Source organism: Somniosus microcephalus, chromosome 10 (assembly GCF_052327205.1).
Source record: "Somniosus microcephalus isolate GS21.2 chromosome 10, FLI_Smic_1.0, whole genome shotgun sequence".
In the NCBI taxonomy this organism is placed as follows: Eukaryota; Metazoa; Chordata; class Chondrichthyes; order Squaliformes; family Somniosidae; genus Somniosus; species Somniosus microcephalus.
The window spans coordinates 114,093,160-114,118,776 of NC_140996.1; the positions used below are offsets into that span (position 1 = coordinate 114,093,160).

The following is a 25,617-nucleotide window of genomic DNA, read 5'->3' on the forward strand; positions in this document are numbered from 1 at the left end:
TGTTCACAGGCTTCTCTGGGGTTATTAGGTTTCGCAGTAACCCATAAGTTTTTGCGCCCATGGAATTTAACAAAACCAGTGCTTTCCTAGCATCTGGCACTTCATTTGCCCTGCAGTACACCTCAATACGTTCCACATATGTCGCCCAATCTTCGACTTCATTGTCGAACGTAGAGATACTGCCACTCTTCGGCATCCCTGGGTGTGATTTAACTGTCAAAAATGGCGTCTCCCGCGCTTTCCCTTCTTCTCCGCTGGCACAAAATGGCGTCTCCCGCGCTTTCCCGTTTCCGCCGCTCGGTCCTGAACCCGGCTGCTGCTTTACCCTCTCTCTGTTTTGTTTTTCCTCAATGCCGCTTAGTTTTCAACCCCCGGCTGCGCCCTGTGCGCTTCACCCTCTATCTTACCCCGTCAACGCTGCTCGGCTTTTTCTCCGCCGTCGGTTGGCTGCAGCCGCCACTGTCCGGGAAGGGTCTGCGCTGTACCTGTCGTCAGTCTGTTGCTGATCGTTGTGGCTGGGGACCAAAGCCCGGCTCTCCACAGCCTCCCCTGCGATGTTCACTCTCTGCCGGACGACTGGGCGGTTGCTCGTGGTCGACGCCTGTGCTTCTGGCCTCGACTTTCTTCCACTGCCCTCCCGGAGCAAATCCTCGAAAGGAAATGCAGAGTTGCAGGTAGATTCGAATCGCCACTGTTAGATCCGTGATTCTGAGAGTATGATGTTTTTCAATAACCACACGGATGCTGTAACTTAACAATCAACAGGTATTTACTGGAGTAGGGTAGTCTCAAGACTGGGGGTACAGAGGCATGCTCAAGGCTTATATACAGGTGTGGTCACTGCCGGTACTACAGTATACAGGAGCTGTAAAAGCAGTTCTCTCTTAAAGGTACATACACTACAGCATCCTTCAGTACTCGCCAGCGAGGGTCTCTAGGATAATCGTTGAGTGCTGCGTTCTGCAAAATAAAGCACAGCAACGAGGACTAGAGGTGGAGGAGGAACAAGGCAATCACCAGTCTTCATTTGATGAGGATTCCAATGGATAGGAGGGTGAAGATGGAGTCCCCAATGCCAGACCAGTCAATCACATTGCTGCTTGGGATGCCAGGGATGCCCTAATCACTTGAAGGTTCAATTAGTCACACATGCTGGACCAAAGTAACTATCACATCCCCCTCTGCCTTCCCCTCTCCGCATCCCACCCGCACTGACACAAAGCAGTCATAAAAGCAACCATTGTACATGCATCAATGGGTCTCAGACAATTCATGTCCTCACATTCATCACCAAGCAACTGAAAACTTGAGTTGCCACTCTGTAGACAAGGATGGTGAACGTGATGCATAATAATAAATTTTACATAAATAAATAAGTCAAACTTGCTAATGCAACATTTTCACAAATACCCATGTGCATTCTCTCCGTGAACTGCAAAGCTTTTCTTTTTCTTCCCTACCACTCCTACGTGGTGCAACCCCTGTGGCTTCAGCAGAGGTAGAGGCAGGCTGCTCCGATCACTGCTCTGACTGCTGAGCTGCTCTTGGCCAACAGTCTCCGAGTGTTGGCGCCTGTGACGGCCCCACCAAAGACTGCTCCACCTGCACCTGTGAAGGGCAGACTCGGCCATTGGGAGTGGAGACAACATGTCTGGTACTGGTACTGGTTGGGGGTGGGGGGCGGTTGGGTGCAATGGATGAGATGTGGAAATGCTTTGAGCGGAGTTCCCATTTGCATGACTCCTTTTGCCATCACCCCTCTCCTGGGCCAGCGACACATTACTCCTGCCTCTCTGCGGGTCACCAGCTTAGAGCAGATCAGTGACGCATTTTAAGGCCATGGCTAAGGTATCTCTCATTCTGTTTCAGGCAGCAGACATGTTGGCATCAGTAGTTTGCATGGCCATGTTCAGAGCCTGCATGGGCTGATTAGAGTGCCACGATTGAAGTTCCAAGGAGGAGGCCAGTCTATCCATGGAAGTCATCCTTGCAATGCCCTGTGACATCAATGCACAAATGCTTGAGCTGGACTCCTCCATCCTCTGTACTATTGTAGATAGTGTGCATGGCAGGACTGCCAGTACCTCGTAAATTTTCTGATGACCCTATATCACACTCCTTTTCATTGATGGCCCTCAGGGTTCAACATATCTGTCCAGCTGAGCAGAGCTTGGAGAGGATTGTGCCCTCCGACACGAACTCTCCACAGCTGTCCCTACCACAACTCTCTGCTCGTGCTCACTTGTAAACTGTAATTCACCAGGTGAGAACCCACATAAGTGTCTAACAGGAACCACCAAAGTGCTGGTATCTGTGCTGGTGCTTGGTTGGCATTTGTGCTGTGACAGTGCATCCACAGAAAGAATTAACTCCTTTGAGGAACCCTCATCATCTCTGAGCAGGATCTGCTGTTCTTTGCATGATGGCTCTGAAGGAAAGAAGAGACGGATATGATTTAGTCATGGGGATGTAAAAATGTTGCAACTCTGCATAATTAAGGTGGTAATATTTCCACTCGGTGTTGAAGTCAAGTCAAGTTGACTTTGTCTTGGAGGAGCTGTGGGCCGGAGATATTTAACTCTGTCAACCTGCAGCAATGAAGTCCTAGTCTCTGCATCTCTGATGGTCAGGGACGCTGATATGCTGCTTATGTCCAAAGTCTCCTGTTTGACATTTGTGATCCACAATCTGAGGGGGTGCACCTCCAGTCCTCTTCTCTCTCTCTCTCTCTCTCTCTCTCTCTCTCTCTCTCTCCCTCTCCCTTGTATTCTGTGCTCTCTTGTCCTGCAAGGGGGCACCACTGGCCTATGAGTGTCTGTAAGGCAGTACATTTGGTGAGAGTGACTATCAGGCAGATAGATCATGAGTGGCACTGGCATGTATTTGTGGACGTGTTGAGAATGGGAGGAACTGACTGACATGGTATATTACCTAAGAACTGGGGTGAGTGGAATGGTGGAAGGTGAAGGTGAGGAAGTGCATAGAAAGGGAACGATGGGTGCTGCTGAAACTTTACTGGGTGTGAGGAGTGATGCGAATGGAGTAGCCTTGACAAGACAGAGTGGGTGTAGGAGGGGTGGGTATTGCACTATAGAATGTAGGTGAATCTGCAACTTTGTTCACCTTTCCTGACCTGGTTAGGTCTTTAAAACACTTCCTGCATTGGATCCAAGTTGTCATTGTAAAGTCTGTGGGTTATATGGTGAATTAATACACAGACTACAAGAGTAACTTTAACAGGACTTTACTATTCGAAGGTCAGGGCGAATCTGCCCAATAAATCCTTACACAGCACTTGTATACCGGTGTGGTCACTCCCGGTATTACAGTATACAGCAGCCATGATAAAGTAGTGCAACACCTAAAATAGTTCTCTTAAAGGTGGACGGTTACATACAATAGTTCTCTTAAAGGTAGAACGGTTACATACACTACAATCCTCCCTTTTTAGCTTACAACATACTTATTCCCCATTAAACATAACATATATCCAACTTCCTGTAAAAACAGTTCACAGATGTAGTCTCTGCGGAAAACAGTTCACAGATTCAGTCTCTGCGGAAAACAGTTCACGTTGCTGGAGTGACTCATCCCATAGTCCTTCACTGGACTTAACAGCTTGAACTTCCGTCACTTCTGAACCAGCATTGTTGACTTTTAAAAGCTTGAGTACCTTGGGAAGTTTTTCTACTTCCAAACTGATTTGGCTCCGTACGGAGAGACCACGTGCGTGACCCGGTAGAGGTGATAATGGTTCAGATGGTCACCATCTTCTGCTTCGTCTTTTCCTTTTCTGCTTCTTGGAGACTCTCTGGGCTCCACTGTCAGCTGCCAGCTGCATGCACCGTTCCTCCTTCTCGTCCTCCTTTTTCCGTAGTAGCGCCACCATCTCCCGATGTTCCTTAGACTTTAGGTGATTCTTCATGGTTTCTGCACTTTGGGAGTTTTCATCACAAGCTGGGCAGAGCAGGTCATCGTAATATTCGGTGTCGTCCAACAGGTCATGGTAATATTCGGTGTCGTCCTGAGCTAGGCCAGCGAGAGGGTCTTCTATTTCCTCCATACCCAGCTGGACGTTAGCCAGCTTTTGTTCCAAATCCAGACATCTTTCTTGAAGAGACTTCTTCATGCGTTCAGTTTCATCCAGCTTTTTCTGGGCTTCCTGCAAGTCTTTTACTAATGACCTCATTCGTGATTTCAATACTTCAACTTCATTGGGAGATTGATTGATTGTATTATTCAATCCCTCTACTGGAGCAGCTGTTTCAGCATTCTGTTGTTCAACATTGACGTGAATCAGCGTACTTTTGGCATCCAAGGTTTGCTCTGCTGCCATCTTCTCAGTCTGTGTTGCAACCTCAGCTATTCCAATAACTTTTGGGAGCTCCAAACCCCTCTCCTTTGAAGATTTAGACTCATGTCCAAATTGTTCCCATTTCAGAGTCTTGTCCCTCAGCATATGAAGGAGTTGGCTGACCGTTGACTCTTCTGACCTCATCCGTTTCCCAGTAGCTGCAGGGCTGTTTATAACCTTGCCCTGGGGCTCCTTTGCTGTTTCTACTTCGCCATCATCCGCAGCCTCCACCATTCGAATTTCCACAAATGAATCGTCCGGTGATGCTGCACCCAACTTCAGTAGGAGCTCGGAATTCATGGCGACCAACTCCGCCTTTTCTGCCTGCAATCTGCTAACAAGCGCCTTCAGTTGCTGAACATCTTGCTCCACCAGATTAGAGCACGCACCTTCAGAAACCGAATCAGCTTTGATTCGTTTGGCCTCCTTGCGCAGACGGTTTGTGTGCTCCTGCTCCCTTTTCTCCCTCAGCTGTTTCTGTTGTCTTTCCAGATTCTCCCACTCTGTGTCAAAGAATGTTTTCATTGCTTTTATCTCTTGCTCGAGACGGCAACTCAATTGTTCTAATTGCTGTTGTAATTTGAAATGGAGTTGAGTTCGAGCCCGGTGTTCCTCAGACTTGTGCATGTCTGTAAACTGGACAGACTCAGAATTCTCTGCCAAACTATGTTGTTGTTGTTCAGTGGAATTCTGTTCTGAAACTTTGTTCTCCTTTGAAGCATCAGTATTTATGCACTCCTTCGTTTTTCCAACCTTAGTCAGCAAGTCCATTTTAGACTTGTCTTTCGCACCTGGGCTGGTCTTGTCGTCATCCGTTTCAGAGTCTGAGCTGATTGTCTTCACTGAGTTCTCACTCGTTATTGCTTTTAGGTAGTGCCATTCCATGTTTATTTCCCTGATCCACTCCCGTCCCAGAAGTGGTGGACCTCCCTCAGGTAGTACATATAAGTCCATTCCTTGGTGTTCTTTGCCCCTGTCTCTCACCTTGACTTGTATCTTTCCCATGGGGTATACTTTATGCCCCGTGTATGTCTGCAATACGATCTTGGTATCTCTCAAGGGTATATGTGAGAATAGCCGGTTGTAATCCCTTCGATTTATGACTGATAGGGCTGATCCTGTGTCCAATTCCATTTTCACTTGGACTCCGGCTACTTTTAGTGTGACCCAGATAGTTTGTAGGTCAGCTTCCTTACTCACATTGTGAATTCTCAGACTACCCAGTTCCTGGCCGTTCGGGTCTGAATCCGAATTCTGTTCATCTGAACTCTTCTCAGCCACCTTGTGTACCTTGCTGTACTTTTCCTGCGGTGACTTTTTCCTGTTATTGGTCTTCTTTCCTGACCGGCATACTTTAGCTATGTGACCAAGCTTGCCACATTTCCTACATTCCTGGTTTTTAAACCAGCATTAGTTCTGGTCGTGTGTTGTCTTCCCACAACGATAACATTTTGTTGTACCCGAAGTCATTTGATCCACGCTGAGTACCGCTGCCTTCAGCTGCATTTCCGCAGTGCCTCTCATGGCTGCTTCGTGTGATGCTGCAATAAGGACAGCCTTGTCAAGTGTAAGATCGTTCTCTTCGAGCAGTCGCTTTTGTGTTCCTTCCTTCAACAACCCGCACATGAACTTGCCTCTCAATGCCTCTGTCAGATTTTCCCCAAACTGGCAGTATTTCGCTAGTCTACGCAGTTCGACCAAGTATTCCGCGTTGCTTTCCTCTTTCCGTTGCGTTCTCGCATAAAATTTGAATCGTTCTGCCAACATCAGCGGTGTGGGGTTCAAATGATCCTTCAGGACAGCAACAATATCAGCGAAAGTCTGATCCGCCGGTTTAGCTGGTGATAGAAGATGCTTCAATAGCCCGTATGTCTTCGCCCCCATTGCGTTTAATAAGGTGAGAGCTTTATCATCATCTGCTATTTTATTGGCCTCACAATATATCTCGATGCGTTCTACGTACGTGGCCCAATCTTCCACCTCGGAATCGAAGTTGTTGATGTTACCATGCTTAGGCATCTTCACTATCTTTTTGAGAAACCACAACGAATTTGTTCGTTACTTTTTTTTTTCCAAAAATGGCGGTTTCCCGCTTCTGTCTTCTTCCCCGCCTACTGGCGGCTTCCCGCGTTTCTTCCCCTGGCGGGAGGGGTAAGCTTTCCTTCGGGCGACGACCGCTGGCTTTCGGAGTTCGCAGCCTGCGCGCCGGCTTCAGTGCGTTCCTTGTTCCCTCACTCGGTCCCGTTCCCCCTTCACTCGGGCTCTGTCTCTCCCTCAGCGGCTTCCAATCGCGCCTCCCAGCCTTCTCGCAGTCCGGTCCTTTCCTCCCCCGGCTGCGGCTGAGTTCTCCGCGGTTTTACTTATTTTTATATCTTCCCGCGCTTTACGATCCCGGTCGCAGCGCCTCGTGGCCTCGGTAGCTGCCCGGCCTTTTTCGCCGGTCGCGGTCTAGCTGTCTCACGACGCTGTTGCGTCTCCCAGCCCGCTTGTAGCCCGGTCTCTCACGCCGGCTGCGTTCCCGCTTGTAGCCCGGTCTCTCACACCGGCTGCGTTCCCGCTTGTACCGCAGCTTCCGTGCCCTACGCTGCCCCAGTCTCAGCGCCTCTGGGCCCGACTTCTGTCCGGCTCCTTCCCCCCGACCGTGGTCGAGTTCACCGCCCTTATCCTCCGTTTCTTTTTATTTTCCCCCTACTCACAGTCAACGTGGCCGACTTGCTTCTCTTGGCTGATCGGCTCACTCACCGCCGTGGCGGAAGGGACAATAACAGCCTGTTGCTGATGGAAGGCTTCGTGTCTGAATCCTTCCTCCTTCCTTGCTCTGCAGACTCGAGTCTTCTCTCAGCAGAACGACGAGGGCGGGTGCCTCTTCTTGACGCTCGTTAACTGCTTCGGGTGTGTCGCTGCCGCAGGGTAAGATCGAACCCGTCGCCACTGTAAAGTCTGTGGGTTATATGGTGAATTAATACACAGACTACAAGAGTAACTTTAACAGGACTTTACTATTCGAAGGTCAGGGCGAATCTGCCCAATAAATCCTTACACAGCACTTATATACCGGTGTGGTCACTCCCGGTATTACAGTATACAGCAGCCATGATAAAGTAGTGCAACACCTAAAATAGTTCTCTTAAAGGTGGACGGTTACATACAATAGTTCTCTTAAAGGTAGAACGGTTACATACACTACAGTCATGATCACACTCTTGCTGTTCACCTCTTGAGCTACCTCCAACCACACCTCCTTTGCTGTGACAGCAGGTTTTTTCTCCCATTACTAGGATAGATGATCTCCTTCATCACCCTTGCTGCACCCAGGGAAGTGTCAATGAATCAGCTTTTACTCTCCTTGATTCCATCTCTCAACTTGTATTGTGTACTGTGACTCCAAATTGCGATAATCAATACTGAGGAGGACTGAAACAAATTACAAGCAGACATTAATAAACTTGCAGAATGGGCATATAATTGGCAAATGAATTTCAACACAGATAAATGTGAGGTATTACATTTTGATAAAAATAAGGAAGTCACAGATTAATATTTTCCAAGTAATATATCACTAAATGTAGTGACGCAATTTAATAAGACCATAAAAAAAAGCAACCCAAGTACTCGGGTATATTTCTAGAGAGATAGAATTAAAAAGTAGAGAAGTTATGCTAAACTTGTATCGAACCTTTTTTGTACTGGAAAGGGTGCAAAGAAGATTTACAAGGATGATACCAGAAATGTGAGGTTATACCTATCAGGCAAGGATAAACAGGTTGGATCTCTTTTCCCTTGAAAAGAAAAGGCTGAGGGGTGACCTAATAGAAGTCTTTAAAATCATGAAAGGTTTTGATAGAGTGGAGACAGAGAGAGTGGGCACGAAATTTGGTTACGCCCATTTGGGTCAGTAACCGGGTTAAGGAAGTACCGCCCCGGCCGCTAAATTTGGCTTACCGCCCAGCACAGGAAGTGGAGTGCAATCTCGGGCGATGGCGGGGCGCCGCGCTGCAGTGCCGGGCTGCGCGATGGCAGCCAGGACCACGCCACGGCCCACCATGGAGGACCGACTTGGAGGTCGGCCCAAAAAAGGAAAATGGCAGCGCGGGTCGTGGCTGCACCTCCCCTTTAAATACTGCCCTGCGAGCGGAGGTCGACCCGGTTAGCTATCAGCGAGGCTGGCGCTGACATTGTCCACAACAGCCTCACGGGGCGCAGCTGAATTTCTGCAGTGGGGTGGTAAGGGGACGCAGCAGGGCACGAAGGGGTCACGGCGCACGGTTATGACATAATTGCCGGCGGCCCGGGGTGCTACCAGCAGGGGCATGGCACTATCAGGTAGTACTTCAGCAATTCCCTGCCAAATTTCTCTGTACAATAAGCCCTTTGCACCCTGTTAGCGCCCCCTGGAGGTGCTAGCAGCAGGCACAAAGGAACCAGATTTCTGGCCCAGTTGCTCTTGTGGTGAAGAGCAAAACTAGAGGCCATCAATATAAGAGAGTCACCAAGAAATCAAATTGGGTAAGGAAGCTTCTTCTGAATTCCCTGAGAGTGGCAAGAATGTGGAACCTGCTACTACAGGGAATGGTTGAAGTGAATAGTATAGATGCACATAAGGGGAGGCTAGATAAGCAAATGAAGGAGAAAGGAATAGAGGGTTATGCTGATAGCGATGGATGAGGAAAGATGGCAGGAGGCTCGAGTGGAGCATAACCGCTGGCATGGACTCGTTGGGCCGAATGGCCAGTTTCTCTGCTGTATATCCTATGTAATAGTGAGATACTTACACACACTGGGGCAACCAGAATCTGAAATGAAAATTGCCAGAATTTTAATTCAATTCATTCAGTTCACTAAATTATGAATTAATTGCTGGTGCTAGTCTCTAGTGACTAAGTCAGAGTTCTTGCAAGATGATAAATGTTTTTTCAGGTCAGGTTTCTGCAATGAACCAAGGTGGTTTCAGAATGCCTTTTAGCAGCACATGGAGAGGTTTACAGGACATTTTCCCATCTTTTTGTGTATAGAAAGGCACTTTTTTCAGGAAATGTCTTGCACCTTTCTATGGGAAATGTTTCCAGTTTAGATCTTTCCCTTGAGCAGACTTTGGGTGGCTGGTCGGAGGAATGTGATGGCTGGCCAATCGGTACTCCCAGCGGGAGGCCCAGTGCATTTTGAGGGCAGGGCCTTATTAGTATCGAACCAGTGGGCTGCAGGTGGAAATCGAGTGCCCCAGGGAAGCGCACAGGCTCTAGGCCCATGTAATATTGGGATGCTTTGCTGGCCTCCAGGGTGGAAGAAGATAGGTCTGTAGAGTGGGCCCTGGTCACTGGAGCGGGAAGCTGGTTTTGTGGAGCTTGCGGGAGCACTCCTCCTCCCAGCCCTACAAAAATAAACTTAGTTTCTCTTCAGCCTAGCTGCCAGCTGATACTGGCACGGCACATGGTCTGCCCAGCTTGGTCCTGAAATATCATTGGGGTCCTACTGATGCCATAAGACCATGATTTAAATATCAAAATAAACTGTGTGCCCTCTCCAGGCATCTGCCTGGCATCTGCCCGGACTACCTATTCGAAGGACCCTGACAAAATGGAGATTCCCACAGAAATGGCGGGAACAAGGTGGTAAGTTCTTCCATGCCATTTTCAGGAAAGTCATATTAGGGTTAAAAATGTGGTTTTGTGGAAAAAGTACATGGTCCATGTTGTGTCTGTGTATAATAAGACACAGACTGCAGGAGAACGGTACAACAGGTGTTTACTCAACGTGGCTCACACTGGAACTGATCTGTACAGATTACTACTCAGTGCTATATACAGGTGTGATCACTGCTGGTACTGCAGTATACATGAGCTGTAAAAGATAGTTCCCCCCTTAAAGGTATATACATTACAATTCCTCCCCTTTTTAGATTAACAGTACCATAACACTCATTTAACAATTAAATAACAAACTAATTACAATTAACACTTTTAACATGCAACATTAGCTGAAAATAGTCTATTTATATATTCAGTCTTTGGGGAGGCTTCCTGATCCTTTCTGGATAGCGCCTTTCCCGAGTGTCTTGCTCTTGGTGCGGAGGCGATTCTGGCCCCCAGTCGTCGGTTGGTTCATCAGCTTCCGATGCTACTGTTTCTGGGGTAGATGCGACCTGTACGTCGGGTTCATCACCAGGTACGTATGGGCGAGGCATGGGGTTGACTTGTTCCTGTGACTCTAGGATCTGGTCAGCATGGCGTCTCACGATGCTCTCCCCAACGTCCACTGTGTACATTAGTGGGCCCTGCCGTGTGCATATCGTTCCTGGCTGCCATTTTTCTGTTCGGTAGTCGTGGGCCAAGACTGGTTGCCCTATATTGAAGCTCCTTGTTGGCTTCTTATGGCTGTGCTGGAATTGCTTACTCTCAACATCTCTTCGTACGTTTGGTCTGAGCAAATCCAGGCGAGATCTTAACCTTCGGCTAAAGAACATCATGGCTGGGGCCTGGTTGGTGACTGCATGTGTCGCATTCTGGTAGGCGAACAGGAAATTGTCCACCTTGTGCTGCAGTGGAATGTTGTCATTGTACATAGCCTTTATTGCCTTCTTAAAGGTTTGTACGAACCTCTCAGCCAATCCATTTGTGGCTGGATGATACGGGGCGGATGTGTAATGCCTTACCCCATTCTTTTTCAAGAACCTCCGGAACTCTTCGGACACAAACTGTGGTCCATTGTCGGAGCAAATCTGTTCTGGCAAGCCATTCCTGGCAAAAATGGTCCGTAGGACTGCAATAGTTTTCTCCGTGGTGGTGGAGGACATTTTGATGACCTCAGGCCATTTTGAGTGCGCATCCACGGCGATTAAAAACATTGAGTCCATGAATGGACCAGCAAAATCAATATGCACCTGTTGCCATGGAGATGAGGGCCACTCCCATGGGTGTAGAGGGGCCTGTGGTGGTGCATTTTGGACTTTCTGGCATCCTGAGCAGCTCTTGGTCAGGTCCTCGATTTGTTTATCGATTCCCGGCCACCACACACAAGCCCTAGCTAGGCTTTTCATTTTTACCCCTCCCAGATGACCCTCATGAAGCTCATTGAGCACTCTATCCCTTAACTTGGGTGGAATTACCACTCGGGATCCACACATCAAGGTCCCCCGGCACACTGACAGCTGTTCTCTCCTTGTCGAGAATGCTGGCAACAGTGAGTCGCCATGTGCTGGCCATCCCTTCACCGTCAAATCATATACCCGAGACAGTGTCGGGTCATTTCGGGTTTCCTTTTCGATACAAGCGTTAGTTACCGGTAGGTATTCAACTATAGTCGAATGGAATATTTCGACAGGATCCACTGCTGGTGCTTCCTCCGCAGTAGGCAGTGGCAGGCGTGATAGCCCATCAGCATTTCCATGCTGTTTCGTGCCCTTATATTCAATCTCATAGTGGTGCGCCCCTAGAAAAAGTGACCATCTTTGTAGTCGCTGCGCAGTCATCACTGGAACGCCCTACTTCAGATTAAAAATGGAGACAAGAGGCTGGTGATCAGTCAGCAAGGTGAATTTCTGCCCGTGCAGATAGTGATTGCACTTTTTCACTCCCCACACTAGGCTGAGGGCCTCCCTGTCAATCTGGGCGTAGTTACGCTCGGCTGAGGTTAGTGATCGTGACGCAAAGGTTATTGGCCTCTGAGCCGTCCGAGAATTTGTGCGACAGCACCATTCCAATGCCGTAGGGTGATGCATCATTTGCCAACCGAATTGGTAATGCCGGGTTGTAACGGGCCAATACCTCTTTCGATGTGATTAGTGTTTTGCTCTTCTGGAAAGCTCATCTACATTCGTCACTCCACTTCCATGGCACCCCAGTTTGCAGTAGGGTGTTCAGTGGGTGTAGTATTGTAAACAAATTTGGCAAGAACTTATGGTAGTAGTTTACCAGCCCGAGGAACGACCTCAGTTGTTACACACTTTCCGGTGCTGGAGCCTTGACTACTGCCTCAATCTTCTCTGGGGACTTATGTAACCCCTCTTTATCGATAACGTGGCCACAATACGAGATCTGTTTTCTAAAAAACTCGCATTTGGGGCGGTTAGCTCGGAGCCCATATTCCTGCAATCTAGTGAGCACCTGCTCCAGGTTGGCAAGGTGATCACTGTCATTTTCGCCTGTGACCAGGATGTCGTGCAAATAACACTGGGTCCCTGGGATCCCTTGCAGGACTTGTTCCATTGCCCTCTGCCAAATAGCCGGAGCTGATGCTACCCCGAATACCAGCCGGTTGTATTGGTAGAGACCTTTATGGGTGTTGATTGTGAGGTATTTTTTTGATGCTTCTTCTACCTCCATTTGCAGATACGCCTGGGCCAGATCAATCTTAGTGAAGCGTTTCCCTCCAGATAGTGAGGCGAAAATATCTTCAATCCGTGGAAGTGGATATTGTACGGTGCGAAGGACCAGGTTCACTGTTACCTTAAAGTTCCCACGGATGCGAACCTTCCTTGGTTCCCCAGGCGTGCTGCTCAATGACTTTTTCATCACAGGGACGATGGGTGTAGCCCACTCGCTCCAATCTACCTTGGACAGTACACCTGAACGTTCCAGACTCTCCAGCTCTGCTTCGACGGCTGGGCGGATCGCATAAGGTACCAGTCTGGCCTTAAAAAATTTTGTGCTTGCGTTTTCTTCAATTTTAATCGTCGCTGTCATGCCTTTTAGTGTTCCGAGTCCTTGCTGGAACACTTCTTTCGTGTCAGTTAGGATCTTTGACAGTCGCCCAGGTGTGACGTCGTCATCCTTTTTGTCAGCCACAGTCAGTGCCTGTATGGAATGCCAATCCAGTTGTATTTTCCGGATCCATTTACGTCCCAGTAATGGTGGTCCTCCACCTTTGAATACATACAGGTCTAGTTTTGGTGCTTCCTTACCGTTATATTTAACGGTCACCCTTATTTTTCCTTTGGGGTAGACTTTTTGCCCCGTGTACGTCTTCAAAATATTTTTTGTGTCTCTCAAGGGTATGTGTGAGAATAGCCGCTCATATTCCTGTCGGTTTATGACTGTTAGGGCTGATCCTGTGTCCAATTCCATCTTTACCTGGACTCCGAGAGTGACCCAAATGGTTCGGTGATCCTCCGTTGTGATCACATTATGTAGTTTCAGACAACTCAGTTCCCTGCTTTTGGAGTCGTTATCACTCTTTTTTTGTTCATCTGAACTATTCTCCGTCATCTTATGTACCTTCTTGTACTTTTCTTTGGTAGGTTTCTTATTGCTGGTTTTCTTTCCTGTCCTGCAGACTCGTGCTATGTGTCCTACTTTTCCACACTGTCTGCACACTTTGTCTTTGAACCAGCAATCATTCTGGTCGTGTGTTGTTGTGCCGCAGCGATAGCACTTCTCTGTTCTATATGACATTTTGTTTGTGCCATATTCTTGCGGTCTCTGTTGTATCTCTGCAGCGCCCCGTGCTGCTGCTTCATATGATACCGCAATGCTGAAAGCCTTTTCCAGCTTAAGGTCCTTTTCAGATAAAAGCCGTTTCTGGGTTCCTTCACTTTGAAGCCCACACACAAACTTGTCCCTTAAGGTATCTGCCAGTCCCCCTCCAAACTGGCAGTGTTTCGATAGTTTGCGCAGTTCTGTTAAATAATCAGCATTGCTTTCATCCTGATGCTGGTTCCGTTTGTGAAACTTGAATCTTTCTGCTATCAGCAGCAGTGTGGGGTTTAAATGTTCCTGCAGTATCCCGCCGCGCACCAGGTGCAACTTCTCCACACTCAGAGTCACCACCCTCCCCCCCACTGTTTGCTAACCTCACCCCCGACTGTAAGCCCATCGCCACAAAGAGCAGGCGATACAGTGCCGGGGACAGGGTTTTCATTAAAACCGAAGTGGAGCGGCTCCTGAAGGAGGGGATTATTGAGGGCAGCACCAGCCCCTGGCGAGCGCAGGTTGTGGTCGTTAAGACCGGTGAGAAGCAACGCCTGGTCATCGACTACAGCCAGACAATAAATCGCTACACCCTGCTGGACGCTTACCCACTCCCCCGCATAGCTGATATGGTCAACCAGATCGCGCAGTACCGCGTCTTCTCGACCATTGACCTGAAATCAGCATACCACCAGCTCCCTATCCGCCCTGAGGACCGCCAGTATACTGCCTTTGAGGCAAACGGCCGCCTCTATCACTTCCTTAGGGTTCCCTTTGGCGTCACCAACGGGGTCTCCGTCTTCCAAAGGGAGATGGACCGGATGGTCGATCAAAATGCGTTGCAGGCCACTTTCCCATATCTGGACAATGTGACCATCTGCGGCCATGACTTGCAGGACCATGACGCAAACCTCTCAAAATTCCTCTGCACCGCCCAACTCCTGAACCTGACGTATATCAAGGAGAAGTGCATATTCCGCACAACCCGCCTCGCCATCCTTGGCTGTGTTGTGGAACACGGAGTCATCGGTCCCGACCCCGACCGGATGCGTCCCCTTATGGAACTCCCACTGCCCCACTGCCTCAAGGCCCTGAAGAGGTGCCTAGGGTTTTTCTCCTATTACGCCCAGTGGGTCCCCTACTATGCGGACAAGGCCCGTCCACTGATCAAGTCCACCTCTTTTCCCTTGACGGCAGAGGCCCGCTTAGCCTTTCACCGTATCAAGGAAGACATTGCCAAAGCCACCATGCACGCAGTGGACGAATCCATCCCCTTCCAGGTGGAAAGCGACGTGTCCGACTTTGCCCTGGCCGCTACCCTTAATCAGGCGGGGAGACCCGTGGCCTTCTTTTCACGAACCCTCCAGGGCCCGGAGACCAGACACTCCGCTGTTGAGAAGGAGGCCCAGGCTATTGTGGAGGCTGTGCGTCATTGGAGGCACTACCTGGCCGGAAAACGATTTACCCTGCTCACTGACCAGCGTTCAGTTGCTTTTATGTTTAACAACAAGCAGAAGGGCAAAATCAAAAACGACAAGATCTTGAGGTGGAGAATCGAACTTTCCACCTACCATTACGAGATCTTGTACCGGCCCGGGAAGCTCAATGAACCCCCGGATGCTCTATCGCGTGGCACCTGCGCCAGCTCGCAGATCGATAGACTGCGGGCCCTCCACAATGACCTCTGCCACCCGGGGGTCACCAGGTTCTTCCACTTCATCAAGGCCCGCAACCTGCCTTACTCCATTGAGGAGGTCAGGACCATGACCAGGAACTGCCAAGTCTGTGCTGAGTGCAAACCGCACTTTTATAGACCAGACAGGGCTCACCTGATAAAAGCCACTCGCCCCTTCGAACGCCTGAGCGTTGATTTTAAAGGGCCTCTCCCCTCCTCCGACCGTAATGTGTACTTCCTCAACATTATTGATGAGTACTCCCGTTTCCCGTTCGCCATCCCCTGCCCGGACATGACCAGTGCCACGGTCATTAAATGTCTGAACAACCTCTTTACCCTGTTCGGTTTCCCCAGCTATATCCATAGCGACCGGGGCTCATCGTTTATGAGCGACGAACTCCGCCAGTACCTGCTCGCTAGGGGTATTGCCACAAGCAGGACCACCAGTTACAACCCCCGGGGGAACGGACAGGTGGAAAGAGAGAATGCGACAGTTTGGAAGGCCGCCCTGCTAGCCTTAAAGTCTAGGAGCCTTCCAACCTCCCGCTGGCAGGATGTGCTCCCCGATGCGCTCCACTCTATTCAGTCACTGCTCTGCACTGCCACTAACGCCACCCCTCATGAGAAAATGTTTGTCTTCCCAAGGAAGTCCACATCGGGGACATCGCTACCACCATGGCTGACGTCCCCAGGGCCGGTCCTACTGAGAAGACACGTGAGGACCCATAAAACGGACCCCCTGGTCGAGAGGGTCGACCTCCTCCACGCCAACCCCCAGTACACTTACATTGCGTACCCGGACGGGCGGGAGGACACAGTCTCCATACGAGACCTCGCACCCTCGGGGGCCCCAGTAACCCACTACCCACTACCACCCCCCCCCCCCACGATCCAATATCCAACCCCAGCAGATGGCACGCCTGGGCCCCGCGACCTGCTCGACACCCACAAGGACTACACACCAGTGCCCCAGCCTACGCGGGACTCGACGCCGGAAGCTTCACTACCCCTGCCATCGCCACGTCGATCACAGCGGCAGACAAGACCTCCGGAGAGACTCCAATACACAAACTTTTAATACACTTCACCCCGCCGGACTCATTTTTAAACAAGGGGTGAATGTGGTAAACCACTGTTTGTATTCCACTGTGTACATGTCTGTACATGCCTCGGCTGACTCCTCCCACGAGTCCAGGTATAAAGGTGACTGCTCCACAGTCCCTCTGTATTCTGGACTGGTTGACCACTCGAGGCACACCTTCATTCTCTTGTTAATAAAAGCCTGTTAGTTACTCGCTTAAACTCAGTCTTTTGAGTAATTGATAGCGCATCAGTTACTATGTATTCAAAACTCTTTTCCATTGGCTTCGTTGGGGTTACTAGATTTCGTAATAAACCATACATCTTTGCACCCATTAAATTTAATAATACCGATGCTTTCTTGTCATCTGACACCTCATTTGCCTTGCAGTATACCTCTATTCGTTCAACATATGTAGTCCAATCTTCGACTTCATTGCCAAATGCGGTGATACTGCCACTCTTCGGCATTTTGGGTGTGGTTTAAAATGGCGTCTCCCAATAGCTTAAAATGGCGTCTCCCATGCTTTCCTTCCTCCCCCGCTGCTGCCAACGCCACTCCCGGCGGTTCTCGTGGCAATGGCGGCGCCCTGTAGGTTTCACGTGCTTCTCCTGCGCTGCTGCCAACGCCGCTCTCGGCGGTCCTCGTGGCAATGGCGGCGCCTCGCGGGTTTCTGCGCGCCTCTCTCTCCCTCTCTTCGATGCTGCTCGGCCCCTGAACACCGGCTGTGCCCTGTGCGCTCTGCCCTCTCTCTCTCTCTCTCTCTCTCTCTCCCGTCGACGCTGCTCGGCCCTTTGCTGTGCCGCTCGGTCGGGCTCTAGCCCGCCGCTGTCCAGGAAGGGTCTGCACACTACCTGTTGCCAGCTCGTTTCGCTGGACCACCTCGACTGGAAAGCCAAGCCTGGCTCTCGACAGCCTCCCCTGCAATTCTCGAGTCTCTGCTGCATGACTGGGCGGTTGCCTGTGGTCGACGCCCGAGTCTCTGGCCTTGACCTCCAATCCACTGATCTCCAGGAACGAATCCCCGGGAGGTGATGCAGAGTTGCAGGTAGGTTTGAACTTGCCTTGTCGCCAATGTTGTGTCTGTGTATAATAAGACACAGACTGCAGGAGAACGGTACAACAGGTATTTACTCAACGTGGCTCACACTGGAACTGACCTGTACAGATTACGGATCAGTGCTATATACAGGTGTGGTCACTGCCGGTACTGCAGTATACATGAGCTGTAAAAGATAGTTCCCCCCTTAAAGGTATATACATTACAGTCCATGGAATAGAAAGGATTGACATAGTTTAATTCATGCATGGCTTAGTAAATGAGTTGGTGAAAATTATGCAGGCTCATGATTCTTTCTTTTGTGTAAATTGATGGAAGAGTTACATTACATAATTTAGAACTTGGCCAGAAATTTGATCAATTGGTCTTCCTAGTTTTTTAAGTCTCACTAAATTGTTGGCATTTTTTATGTACAAGTAACTAAGATTGTAAGAGTTAAATAAAAAATAATTCAAAACTTTCATCATTAGTAATCTGGGCATTCTCTGTTAATGAACTGCCAATCTCTATCTCGCCACAGAAATTTCAGTTAATTATGGAGTTTGAAATTTTTCATGAAGTAGGAATGTTAAGTGAATATGATGCGAAATGTCTTTCTGCTCTAACTAATGTTTTCCCCTCCTGTTTAGCAGCCGTTTCAATGGGGATAGGCCGCGACGGCAGACGGTGCAAAAAGGAAGAAGACAGGCATTCCGAGGACCGGCCTACATGTTTAATGATAGATCCACGAACCTAACTCCTGAAGAAGAAAGATTTCTAGATGCAGCGGAATATGGCAACGTTCCTGTGGTCAGAAAGATGCTAGAAGAATCAGAATCACTCAATGTGAATTGTGTTGATTACATGGGTCAGAATGCATTGCAATTGTCTGTAGCAAATGAGCATTTGGAGGTCATAGAGCTTCTGTTGAAGATTGATAACCTATCACGTGTTGGGGATGGATTATTATTGGCCATCAGTAAGGGATATGTCCGAATAGTGGAGGCCATCTTGAATCATCATTTGTTTGCTACAAAACATACACTGGCTGTGAGTCCAGAGCAATATCAACCAGAGTACAATGATTTTTATGCCTATGATGAAGATGGTACCAGGTTTTCCCACGATGTCACTCCGATCATCCTGGCAGCTCATTGTCAAGAATATGAAATAGTTCACATCTTATTGAGAAGGGGGGCCCGTATTGACCGGCCCCACAACTATTTTTGCAAATGCAAGGTGTGTACTCAGAATCAGCTGAATGACTCCTTCAGCCACTCTAGATCGCGAATAAATGCCTACAGAGGCTTAGCAAGCCCTGCCTACTTGTCACTCTCTAGTGAGGACCCAGTACTTACGGCTCTGGAGCTCAGTAATGAACTCAGTATGCTGGCCAATATTGAGAAGGAATTTAAGGTGAGTTAAAGCTTAAAAAAGGTAACCTCCTACTATTTGTGCTGAATGTATATTGGGTGGAAACCCTAAAGTTATAGTAATCAGATTTAACCAATAATTCTGCAGTATAGAACCTTATTGTGTGCATGTCAAAAGAACCCATTCTATACTTCAATGATAACAGCTGCTTATATAATTACTGCCATTACTTGAGTTGCATATACCTCAGTACTACAGACTTTTTTTAAAGTAAATATTCAAAAAGTGAGGTTACAAATTGCAATATTACTGAGTGAGTCTTATTATCTTTGGGCAGTCAGTATACTTACTGTATTTCCAATACAATGTAGAAACCATTGTTTCTAGGTGCAAATCATATATGACTAGATCATAGCCTTGAATCCTAATGCACACCAAGTTGTTGTTCTAGTAACTTCCCATTTATATGTTCTATAGCTTCATATTCAAATAGACTGTGAACTGCAATTTGCCCATAGACACTTTGTCCATAGGTGCTTTGTTTTTTGTGAGTTGTCCAAGGCTCCACCACATCTGCAGGTGCACCTTCTGACTGCTAGAACCAAGCAAGTCTTTGAAAAGCAAGGGCCCATGCTCTGCTGGAAGCAGGCCAAGTCGGCATTGTTGAGTCTGTGATAGACAGGCTGGGCTTACAGCTGGTGAAGCAGCAGGAGGTATGGACTCCCTTCTATGAACTTGTTCCACTCTAGCCCTCAGAATCTCACAGCCAAAGTGAACCTGGTTGGCCAGGGAGGTCTCGGCTCACCACTGCCTCTATAAATATCCCAGAGATGACAAATTGCCAAAACTTCACCCACAGTGAGTAACCAAGACAGTCCCAATCCATCTCTCTCCTCCACTTAAACTCCACAATAAAGGTATGGTCCTGTCAGTTCTTAATTTGTAGTGCTACCAAAATTTACAGAACTGGGCAAGTTGCTTGATGAATATACTTGCAAGTATCAGGTGATCTAAACTATAATGTACCATGACAGAAACAAGTATACAAATAGAATCATAGAATGGTTACAGCACAGAAGCCCGTCAAGCCTGTGCCAGTTCTCTGCAAGAGCACTTCAGCTAGTCCCACTCCCCCACCCATTCCCTGTAGTCCTGCAAAAATTTTTCCTTCAGGTACTTTATCCAACTCCCTTTTGAAAGCCACAATTGAATCTGCATCCACCACCCTTTCAGGCAGTGCATTCCAGATCCTAACCACTTGCTGCATAATAAAGTTTTTCCTCCTGTCGCCTTTGCATCTTCTGCCAATCGCCTTAAATCTGTGTCCTCTGGTTCTCGACCCTTCCGCCAATGGGAACAGTTTCTCTCTATCTACTGTCTAGACCTCTCATGATTTTGAACACCTCTATCAAATCTCCTCTCAACCGTCTCTGCTCTAAGGAGAACAACTGCAGCTTCTCCAGTCTATCCGTGTAACTGAAGTCCCTCATCCCTGGAACCATTCTTGTAAATATTTTCTGCACCCTCTCGAACGCATTCACATCCTTTCTAAAGTGCGGTGCCCAGAATTGAACACAATACTCCAGTTGAGGCCGAACCAGTGTTTTATAAAAGTTCATCATAACTTCCTTGCTTTTGTACTCCTATGCCTCTATTTATAAAGCCCAGCGCTTTTTTAAGCGCTTTCTCAACCTGCCCTGCCACCTTTAACAATTTGTGAACATATACCCCTTAATGTTGCTGAATGCAATAAAATAAAATTTGATAACTTTTTTAGCTGCAAGATAGTTGGATCTAGAAACTCCATGTGCTGAGTTGCACAGCTTTATACCAATAAAAATGAGTTACGGTCTGGAGGGCCATTTACATCAGAATTTCCTGGGTCAGTTCATTTGCATATCCTTTCGAGTAGTGATTGGTATAAAACCGGTGTCAAATGGAGGCAATGTTCTGGAGTGCATTGAATTTAGAGTGCAGCCTTGAAAAAGCCAGTTCTGTCTGATTGGAGCAGCAGCCTGGAGGAGCATCAGCTAATTAAAGAACTGAGCATAGTTCACTCAGCTGACTGTTCACTGCCTTGACTGGATGGGACAAAAATTATCAAACTAGCGAGCTGCAGACACCTAATGGATGGCCTCAGGCAGCTAGCCAGAGACTAGCCTCAAAGATCGGGCCGATGCAGCCCCAATAGTGGCCCTCAGGTAAGTCCTTATAGGAGACTGGGAGAGGGGACCAACCAGAAGAGGGGGCTGACTGGGAGAGGGGGACAATTGGGAGAAAGGGAGCAGTGGCTGGGATTGGAGAGGGTGGCGATGGCAGGGAGTGGTGGCAATTAAGGGGGATCGAAGTCGCGATCGGGAGGTTAAAGTGTGCAATCGGGGGGTCAAGGCCGTGGGTGGGGTATGAGCAGGAGCTGGCAGCAGCTCGTGTGGTTTGAATTTGGTGCCGGGAGGAATACTCCTGCTCTACATTCAGGTAAGTACTTTTTACAAATGTACCTTTTTAGCAGCGCCCTTGGGTACCACCTGTTAGGCCTCATGAGCTCTACTGCTCCTCTGGAGCCCATAAAAATAATTGAACACTTACCTTTGGCAGGCCTCTTCGGTTCCCATGGAGTGTGCATGGTGCAGGTTCCAACCAGTTCCTTCCAAACATGGCAATTGGGGTCCTATTTACATCATAGGACTCTGGTTTCCATATTAAAGGGGGCCTTATGCCTGAAACAGGCAGGTGCTTTGGACACTCTTTCAAAATGGAGCTGGCCGCATTGCTGGTGATAATGGGACGGTAAGGCTACCGACTCCATTTTGAGGCCATTACCCCCTTTGTTATTGCCAGGTGAAGGTAGTGAAAATTGACCTCAATATGTGAAATGAGTACAAACAAATTATTCTAATAAGCTGAGCTTGCAGAACCATGTGAGTTTAGTTGCCATTGCAAAGTTTTCACAGTGATGTAGTTTTCTGATGGGACTGAATAATTGGTCCTATCAATTTTAATTAACTTTCATTATTTCTGAGGGATTTTTCCATGATCCAGTGAGTAGCTAAGCCATACGTGCTACAATGCCTTCAGGAGAGGAGAGAAAATGAGAAAATTGTCAAGGAAAAAAGAGCCCAGTCTGCATCGGTACATTAAAAATAATTTCACAAGAGACAGTGGGACTAATTTTTAACTTCAAGGCAAGGAAGCACAGCTACCCCATTTGTAATCAATGAAACAAAAATCGTGTGAGTTCTATAACAGCTGGGCGATCTGGTAGAGCAGCGGGGCGATCGGCTCTGCCACATTACTGCCTAAGCAGCGACGTTGCAAATTACCCCCCACTAAAAGAAACTTCTGAAGTGAAGTATAAAATGCCATTATTATATGTAAATATGTCTAACTTTGAAAAGTGTAGTGAAGGAGATTCTGAAAAAGGGCTATTCATGTAAACTAGGGTTAGCGATATTCATTTTGCCCTTGGGTTATAGACATTAATGGAACTGAAGATAAAGATTGTAAAATATTTCTATCTGTAATATGTGGACTTGACGCAGAATTCTAGTACACTGGTGCTGCAGTGCACTCTGCTGTGGAATGTTAGGATATGGTTTCATGCTACTGATTCTCCAAACAGAAATCCTTGATATTAGCCATGAGAAGCATTTTCAGCCTAGATCTTACACTAGAAGTAACTTTTTAAATAATAAGATTGACGCTGGTGTTGAAATAATGGTAATTGCAAAACCTAGGCTGGTCTTTTCATTTGGCAGCTTTGCATCCAACAGCAGTCCAGCAATCACTATCCCTGGCCCACTTGTGTAATGAAACTATTTTTGCCTCCAATGCAAACCCTGAGATACTTTCTTCATTCTGCAGGCTCTTTTATCACCTCCTGTCACCCTCTGCCCTGTCCCTGACCTTTAAGTACATTAGCAGCCATTCTGCACAAAGCCCAAGGGTTTTCCTTTCTTCATCTGCTCCATTCTGCCTCCTGCAATACCAGCTCTCTCTCCATTTCTGTCATTAACTGGCCTGCTCTGCAGTCTGTCCTGGCAGCTGGCACTTTTCTCACCCTGATGTGCCATAGTTGGCGAAAAGCAAAGAAGTGCAGATGCTGGAAATCTGGAAAAAAAAAGAGAAAATGCTTGAAACACTCAGTAGGTCAGTGGAGAGAACAGACAAGTTAATGTTGTAAGTGTGGACCTTTAGCTACCAGAACTTAGTTTGGTGTCAATGAAGTGTCCACAGCTGAAATGTTAACTTGTCTGTTCTCTCCTCAGATGCAGACTGACTTATTGAATGTTTCCAGTGTTTTCTGTTTTTGTGCCTTAGTTGTCATTAGGGTTACTAAACTGCTGAAAGAGAGATATGAGAGAAGAGACTTATGTGAAGATCAGAGCAAAAATTTCAGAATAGCTTTATGCATATCTTGTTATGTAAATTGCTCTATTATCATAGATCATATGATGAACAAGCCAATGAAAAGTAAAGACACCATAATCAGCATGCTCAAAGGTGTGAATGTTTGGGTTGCCAACTCTGGTTTGATGTAATCTGGAGATTTGAACATGTGACATTAGATCACATGGCTTTTCAGCATGTGATACCACTCGCTTAATCACGATATTTGATCACGTGACATTTCCCACTGTTGGCAAATGTTATTGCAGCTCCCTTAGTTGGATGTCAAAGTATCACCAAGCCCCAAATAAAATATTTGACTTTTTGTTTTGGAGTGAGATGAATAATGACCCGGATTTTGTGGTCAGCGATGAAAGGATGGTTTCGCCGCTGACCTCAAAAAGCTGCCCACAAAGATTTAGCGGGCTCTTGAGTGTCAATTTTCTCTTCTGATGTGACTTTGAATCTGGCGCCATCAATGGCATCTAGCAGTAATGGAGGCAGTAGGCAGGCTGATCAGTCAATCACATTGAAGAATCCTCACAGACAGCAAGGTAGGAAGTAAAAAGCAGGGATTATAATTCACATTTTAGGATATTGTACAGAGAGCAAAATAAAGAGTGGGACATACACATGGGATTAAGGTAGAAGCTGAAATATTATAAATAAACTTAAACAAAAATTATTTTAAAAATCATGGAATTTTTAAGGTTTTTCTGAGGGAATGAGACTTTACACTTGCAAAATTAGTTTTTCTGGGTCAGAGAGGTTGTTTATAATCATAATCAACTTTATTGTCATTGTTAGTGCACAAGTGCAGTACAACGAAATGTAGGCTTGCGGCTCCCGAGAGTGTACATTTAGATTAAGACATTTAAACATTCAACATACATTTGGCTTGTAATACATTAACATAAACATAACCATAATAAAGTGCATTGGCAGATGTGCAGGCTTTAGAGTTTATTTGTGGAGGTCAGTAGGATGACAGCCCTGGGAAAGAAGCTGTTCCTAAATCTGGTCGTACGGGTGCGAATGCATCTGTAGCGTCTCCCAGATGGCAGGAGAGCAGTTATTATGACTTAATATGCCATTAAAAACTCAGTTAAACATCATTCAATAAGCCTTAACATTTTCAATGGTTTTTACAGCAGGAATAGTGCATAAAAAGTTGAAATTCAGGACAATTCACTGATTCTGTGTTGATTGCATCTGCAAAGACTGCAACAGCGTGCCCTGTGAAGGAGCAGGGTATCACTGACAGCAACTTCTGGATTTCCGTGTTTAACTACGCATGCACGAACGCTAAAAGTTGCTGTCAGTTTTACACAGTAATGTTGGCAAATGCTGACAGTTTTGCCATCATTGCATCACCAGGCCCATATGAAATGTATCCCAGGTTGTTAAGAGAAGCAAGGGAGGAAATAGCAGAGGCTCTGACCATCATTTTTCAATCCTCTCTGGCTACAGGTGTGGTGGGACAGATTGGAGAAGCCGGATTTGTTTTCATAGAGCAAAGAAGGTTAAGGGGTGATTTGATAGAGGTGTACAAAATTATGACTGGTTTGGATAGGCTAGATGGGGAAAGGCTGTTCCCACTAGCTGATGGTACACTGACTAGGGGACACAGATTTAAGGCTTTGGGGCAAGAGATGCAGGGGGGATGTGAGGAAAAACTTTTTTACACAGCGAGTGGTGAGGACCTGGAACTCTCTGCCGACGGAAGTGGTGGAAGTGGAGACACTCAATGTTTTCAAGGGGAGACTGGATAGGCACTTGAGGGAAATAAACTTGCAGGGCTAAGGGGATAGAGCAGGGGAATGGGACTGACTCGATTGCTCTGCAGAGAGCCGGCACGGACTCGATGGACCGAATGGCCTCCTTCTGTGCCGTTATGACTCTGACTATGACAATAAATGGTAGGATACTGAAGTGTAGAGGAACAGAGGGACCTTGGGGTGCATATCCACAGATCCCTGAAGGTAGCAGGACAGGTAGATAAGGTGGTTAAAAAGGCATATGGTATACTTACCTTTAGTAACCAAGGTATAGAATATAAGAGCAGGGAGGTTATGCTTGAGCTGTATAAAACACTAGTTAGGCCACAGCTAGAATACTGTGTACAGTTCTGGTTACCATATTACAGGAAAGATGTGATTGCACTAGAGAGGGTACAGAGGAGATTTACGAGGATGTTGCCAGGACTGGAGAATTTTAGCTATGGGGAAAGATTGGATAGGCTGGGGTTGTTTTCTTTGAGGATGCTGAGGGGAGACCTAATTGAGGTGTATAAAATTATGAGGGGCC

The 25,617-nt window shown here is 47.4% G+C and overlaps 1 protein-coding gene across 3 annotated transcripts in view; it reads left to right on the plus strand.

Annotated features, from left to right (window-relative positions):
* Positions 1 to 25,617, plus strand: part of LOC147111637 (short transient receptor potential channel 6-like) — a 263,222-nt gene that overhangs the window by 61,396 nt on the left and 176,209 nt on the right. Inside the window, exon 2 of one of the 3 annotated variants that reach the window (XM_085998725.1) lies at positions 18,201 to 18,966. In XM_085998725.1, coding sequence (XP_085854851.1) covers positions 18,201 to 18,966 — 766 coding nt within the window. The remainder of the gene's footprint in view (positions 1 to 18,200; positions 18,967 to 25,617) is intronic. The other 2 variants (XM_085998727.1, XM_085998726.1) reach the window with 2 other exon arrangements.